At 33.4% G+C, this 6,268-nt stretch overlaps 1 protein-coding gene across 2 annotated transcripts; it reads left to right on the top strand.

Annotated features, from left to right (window-relative positions):
• Nucleotides 1–727: 727 nt before the first annotated feature.
• On the top strand, nucleotides 728–6,003 carry LOC101490305 (membrane-anchored ubiquitin-fold protein 3). Of its 2 annotated transcripts, none has more exons than XM_004503720.4 (4): nucleotides 728–868; nucleotides 992–1,188; nucleotides 4,465–4,635; nucleotides 5,684–6,003. In XM_004503720.4, the coding sequence occupies exons 2-4, from the start codon at nucleotides 1,059–1,061 to the stop codon at nucleotides 5,737–5,739; spliced, it is 357 nt and encodes a 118-aa protein (XP_004503777.1). In that variant the 5' UTR covers nucleotides 728–868; nucleotides 992–1,058; the 3' UTR covers nucleotides 5,740–6,003. The 2 variants fall into 2 exon arrangements, with proteins under 2 accessions (XP_004503777.1, XP_012572165.1); XM_012716711.3 differs by having other exon boundaries at nucleotides 4,462–4,635.
• Nucleotides 6,004–6,268: the final 265 nt, after the last annotated feature.

Raw genomic sequence — 6,268 nt, 5'->3', positions numbered from 1 at the left:
TATATATATATATATATATATATATATATATATAGCTTTGTCTTAATTGTTTTTTTGTTAATATTTTTTTATCATTTAATTTTTGAATATTTTATTATTATAAAATTATTTAAACTACTCAAAATAACGGTCAATTGTACATGAAAAATAACTTTTTATATGTATAAATTGAATTCGCATATGTTTTTTTCGTAAGTTCACATGCTATACGTGTGTAACTAGTAAAATTGACTAATTTTTTGTGATGCTAAAGAAAATATCGGTGAATTGTTAATTTTGTTTTTTAAACAAGTAGCCCAATTGAGTTGAACAGTGCCCCAGTTCTTCTTGGGCCATAATAAACCCAAATTCATTCATTCATGTTATTATTCCAATTCAGACAAACGGCACCGTTTGTCCTCATGTTAACGGGGTTTGTGGACCGTATCTTTTTGTATTCTTCACTGAGTAATACAGTAATTCTAGTGCATTTGTAATTCTCGTAATTTAATAAACATTTTTTACAACATTAATTAATCTTTGTTTTGTTGTGAATACAACTACCATTTTTAAATTCTAAAATTGTAAGTGTCCGATACTTTGAAACTTTAAATTTTCAAAATATCAAATTATTCTTTTAAATTATCTAAAATAAGTTAAAATGATTTAGTATTTCATAAATTTAAAAAGTTACAAATAAAATAGCATACACTTACCACTTTAAGACATAAAATAGTTTACTCTTTTTTGTTGTTGAGTTAAGCAATCACACCAACAGAATAAGAAAAAGCAAAGAAAAAAACACAACAACAACAACAACATTTGAAGCAGCTAACTAACGAAGTCAAAACAACTTTGAAATGGTTTTACTGTGACAAAACAAAATAAGGTAATCATCGAATATATCTATCTCCTTTTTATCGTTATGGATCCTTAAACTACAGATCTTTGATTTAGTTTGTGTTTATTTGATTTGATGGAACAATAAAAATCAATTTCATTGGAAATTTAGGATTCGAAAAGGATTAGGGTTTAAGTGATACAAGAAAGAAGAAAGAGGGAAAAAAAGTGAATTTCAAATGCCGGAAGAGGATATGGTTGACATAAAGTTTAGGTTATACGATGGGTCTGATATTGGACCGTTCAGGTATTCATCTGCTGCAACTGTTGATATGCTTAAGCAAAGGATTGTCTCTGATTGGCCTAAAGGTTACTCTCTCTAGTCTCTACCCTTTTTGTCTGTTTAAATCAGTTTTTAATTTTGATTATTGCTTCCTTTTTGTTTTTATTGTTGTTGATTATTAGTTGATGTGTATTTGAGAATATTAGGTGATTAGTTGATGTGTATTTGAGAACATTAGGAAGTGTCTTTTTAAGTTTAGAACTTGTTTGCTTGTTTGGTTTGATGACTTTGATTTTTGCATATTTATATTTATGGTGGCTAAAGTGGAAAGGAGTTTCATTTCACGTGATCCTAAAAGGTCGTAGAGTTGTTACGTTCTTCTTTTTTGATTTAAAGCAGTTTTGATAATTGCGGAGCGTGGAAAATAGCGGTGTGTTCAAATTCCGCTACGATATCCTAGGAGCTGCTATATGACAATACTTTTTATCAATTGTGTATAGGGAACAACAGTGGTTTGTTCAAATTCTACACGCTATGGTGTCACTATTTGGCAACACTAATTAAAATTTCACCGAGGATTTGGGGTTGTTTTGTCGTTGCTAGTTTTGTCAATATGTGGTGTTGTCCGACTTGTTCAGTTCAGAAATGGGGAAAAAAAATGTAGCTATTACATAAAAACTTGATGATATTTAAATAATCATAGTTGTCTTGTATTGAGTAAAATCTGAACTACGTCATCCAATCTTACCAGCCTAGCCCATTTTAGGTATTTGCTTCCCTTTTATAAAGAACCATCAATTGTGTGTTGTCACAATCATACATTCATAGCTGACAATTATGATTATTGTTGGTATCAAACTATCAATGTTGCAAAAATGCTTATTTTCTATTGTAATAATTATGATTATTATTCATGAGCATGAATCTTATGTTAGTTCATTTCGGTGAAGACTGAATAATGAGGACACAAGTTTTCCATCATAATTTTAATTCACAGATTAAAACAAGCATGCGTCACTTATTTTTGCTTAAAACTTATCCAAATAGAATAAAATATCGTTGTCATTCATACACACATGTAGCACTTGGTTTTGATTAAAAATTAATCTGGATAGAGTAAAATGTAATTTTCGTTCACACAAACAAATAGTCATGTAGCACTTGGTTTTGCTTAAAGCTTATCTAAATAGAATAAAATTTTATGGGATTGTCATTGGCCACTGTCAATCTAGTGTCCTTGTCGACATCCATTAAGGACATTGATGTCAGTTCATAACCTCATATGCCAATACTGATATTAACTGATTTTTTTTCATAAGATCTCTTGCATTGCTGTAGCCAATATAACTCTATTTGAGTTATGTTGAAACAAGAAAATAAGATATTCCATTAAATAAAACTAGCTGGAACCAAATTGAAAAAAACAGAGCCCAACAAATGCAAGAATATAGTATTCTAGGCAAGAAAAAGAACCAAACAACCTGAACAGGATAACCAGATCAAATAAGGTCTGTAAAACTGAAATCTATGGTGGATAGACTGAAAAAAACTCATAGAGTTGGAATGTACTACCACACATTGACATGTGAGGGTAATGCCATTGCAGATAAATTGAACATGTGGGCATGAAGCAGAGAGGTTATGAGCAAATCCTGATTATTGATTAGAACCACTTGATTCAAATGGAGGCATTAATTTGTTCAGTGGCGCCCATGAAGGTTAAGAACTAGAACTGGCATTAGCGGGAAAGAGGAAAAGCATGCCAGTAAAGTGGGCATAACTACTAGTGTTGGCTGGAATGGTGCATGGGAGCCATAAGTAGGAGGGAGAACTATAGTGTGGTAGTTGTAGTTGGTGCTTAGTCACATCTCAGCAAACAAGGACATGGTTACTAGACAGTGATAACAGCGGAGTGGAAGGCCAAATAAAAGGCGTTTTAAATTTTTGTAACTCCATAATGGACATTGTGATGGAATTAAGAGTGTGGTAGTTGTAAATTTTTCTCAGCCAGCAAGGACATGGCAAAACAAAAGGAGTTTCAGTTTTTTGGAACTCAGCAATGGAGATTGTGATGAAATTAAGCCATGAAAGATAATACTGTTTTAATAAAAAAAAAAGATAAAACTGTTGTGATGCTATGTTGAAACTACATGGAAAAGGTGGAAACGAAAGGGATAGTATATTTCATGTCTGTTGACAAGGTGTTATGGTACCAAACACTGTCTAAAATTACCAGTTATATCGATAATTCAGCTCAAGCTCTTATCCTACTAGTAACAGCCCAAACCATAATAGTTCCTAGCATAATAAGGTTCCTACAACAATAAGAACCCTAATATTTTAAAAGTGAGATTTGTCTTTGACCCCTACCAAGAGTATAAGTTATTTTCCTCTTAATTTCTGGTCAACCTTGCTGTTATACTGTTAGATGATTGGGACACCTAGATCATAAAAGGAATGAAAACCAAGATCAGCTGCTCAATCAATTGGTCTGGCCTGCCATTGTTGATGCCACCAAATATATCTGATCGTCTCACCGTTGTTGAACATCGTTTAGAACGTTTGGAATCGGGAATGGAAGAGATAAGAGAGGCGTTGATTGTAGAAATCCAACTGAGAGGACCAACCATCCATTGGTTTAATCTATGGCATGATTCAACAAAATCTCTAACTTGGGAAAACCTCACTGAAGCTATGATGGCTCGATTTGGAGGAGGCTGTTTAGATAACAACAACAATTTCTGAGGTATTTCGTGGGTGGTTAACGCCATGACATCCGATCTTGTGTATGAACCTTCAAACCCAGCAATCGTTACACAACTATGCAACTTGAGCATGACGTTGAAGCTGAGTTTGCAGTTTTAAATCCAACGGGTCAACAAACCGGGTCGCGTGAGAGACCGGGTCAACTGTCACATTGGGCTCGTTCAAACAGGGCACATTGGGCCCCAAAGAGATTCGGACCCTAACAGGTCACCAAATCAAGCCCAATTCGGGTTTTTCTGGCCTTCGGGTAAGACCCGTTTTCAACCATGTCATTTGCAGAACTATTGATCTGCGAAACCTAGGTTCCTGCAATTCCACAAATGGGATGTGAGAAACTAACCATTGTCTCTGCTGAGAGCTGTGATGTTATTGTGATGTTAGTACCTTGTAGGGTCAGGCTCAGGCAGTGAGAAACTAACCATTGTCTCTGCTGAGAGCTGTGCTTTGGGAACTTCTATTGTTATTGCCATATTTTCATCTTTCAATAATATTCAGCACTCCATATTTGTTTTCTATCATTTTAATTTCTGTTAATATTACTCTGCTTTATCATGTGTTCTTTCATTTTATTTGTTGTACTTTTGCCCATAAAGTAGGCAAAACGGTTCTCCCTAAGTCAGCAAATGAAGTGAAATTGATTAGCTCTGGTAAAATCTTGGAAAACAACAAGAATATTGGTCAGTGTAAAGCACCATTTGGTGATATTGCGGGGGGAGTTATAATCATGCATGTTGTTGTACAGCCATCTCTAGCAAAATCTAAAGCTGGTAAGCTCTGTAGTTTCTATTTGGAATGCATCTTCTTTTAGCGACATTGACAGATTGTCAGCTTTTAAAAAAATTAATCGTGATGTTTACTATTTGGTATGAAAATTGAATTGGGTTTGCATCAGAACCAACTTCCATGTTAGCAACTGGATCTGCATGATGACATATTGGCTTGCTAATTTTCGGAAGTAGAATTATTTAAGAAACCCTCTAGAGTAATTTAGTCACTTTTTATAGAATCTTTGTACATTTCTTTGTAGAATCTTATTACTTTGAGCATTTCAATGAACATTTTACAGAAATTATTGAAAGCCAAAAGTAACACAGGACTTTTAACTGATAGACTTTTGATATCTTATCTCAGACATCTCATCTAACTGGTATTTTGTAGAAAGCGCTGCTTTTAGGTTCTGTTCAACATGCATTTAATAATGCTAGGTTCTTGTATAGACTCAATAGATTTGGTTATAATTAAAATTGAGTTTGAAGTTAAGTGATTTATGTTTGGATGTTTGTCTTCTAAAAATTAGTTTGATGTAATTTTAGGGTCAATTTTTCATTCATCCTAACAGTTTGAAGTTAAGTGTTTTCTTAGTTTGATGTGAAACTGTGTAATTTTTTTCCGTTCCAATGCAAAATCTAGTTTTAATCATTTCTAGTCAAATTGAAATTAGGAGACAAATTAATTGTGTCTGGCAGTAACCGAACATCTATACTTTTGCTAAATAAACGCTTTTGTCAGAGATAAAATCAATTCTAATGATTTCTAACTCAAAACCAAACATGCTGCCATTGATTGATTACTTCATATTCGGAGAAGTAGGAACCTCCCACCCTGTGATTTCATTGTCTAGTAAAGGGTAATATGATTATATGAACATAATAACAGCCAAAGGAGATAGCTGGGTTAGAGTGTGGGCGATATTGCGGGTCATCAACAAATATGAAGAATGTTATATGCTATGTTCTATTTTGCATGAGTCCTACAGTACCTTTGATTTGAAGGATGAAGAAGTTATATATGCATTTTTTTTCTTTTCCTCAACAGAAAAGAAGATTGATGATTCACCCAAGAAGGTTGTGTGTTCTTGTTCAATATTGTGAAGACAGTTTGTGAGTTGGAGATGCTTATCCTTAATTCATCAATCACTTGTGAACCACAGAAACCATCTGCTTGGACAAAACCCTTCTATTTTCAGCATTCCTGTGTAAAGTACGTATACAAGCAATTATATATTTATAGAAAAGTTTGTGTTAATGGAGACTTTTGAAGATGATGTCAGTCTTTTATTACAACGTCTAAAAGGATTGAAAACAATGTAACCATTGATTGCTACCATTATGCATGGTGTTTTCACTTCGCATTTTCGATGATGTGCATGATATCATATGCATGTTTGGATTCACGGTGTGCATTTTGATTTTAGTAAAAATTACATTTTTAGAGTTTCAACAAAATTGTAGGGCAATGTGTCTTTTGTCAAACTTGCCGATACTCCTATCATACACTTATGTATCATGGAAAATGAATAAAGTCTACTTGTTTATTTCTCTAAAGTGAACATAGAGTAAAGTGATGAAATCTATGGATATTTTAATTCATACCTGATTTGTTATGTATGTGCATATTAAT

The sequence above is a fragment of the Cicer arietinum genome, chromosome 6 (assembly GCF_000331145.2).
Source record: "Cicer arietinum cultivar CDC Frontier isolate Library 1 chromosome 6, Cicar.CDCFrontier_v2.0, whole genome shotgun sequence".
Taxonomy (NCBI): domain Eukaryota; kingdom Viridiplantae; phylum Streptophyta; class Magnoliopsida; order Fabales; family Fabaceae; genus Cicer; species Cicer arietinum.
This window is presented reverse-complemented; position numbering and strand designations above follow the sequence as displayed.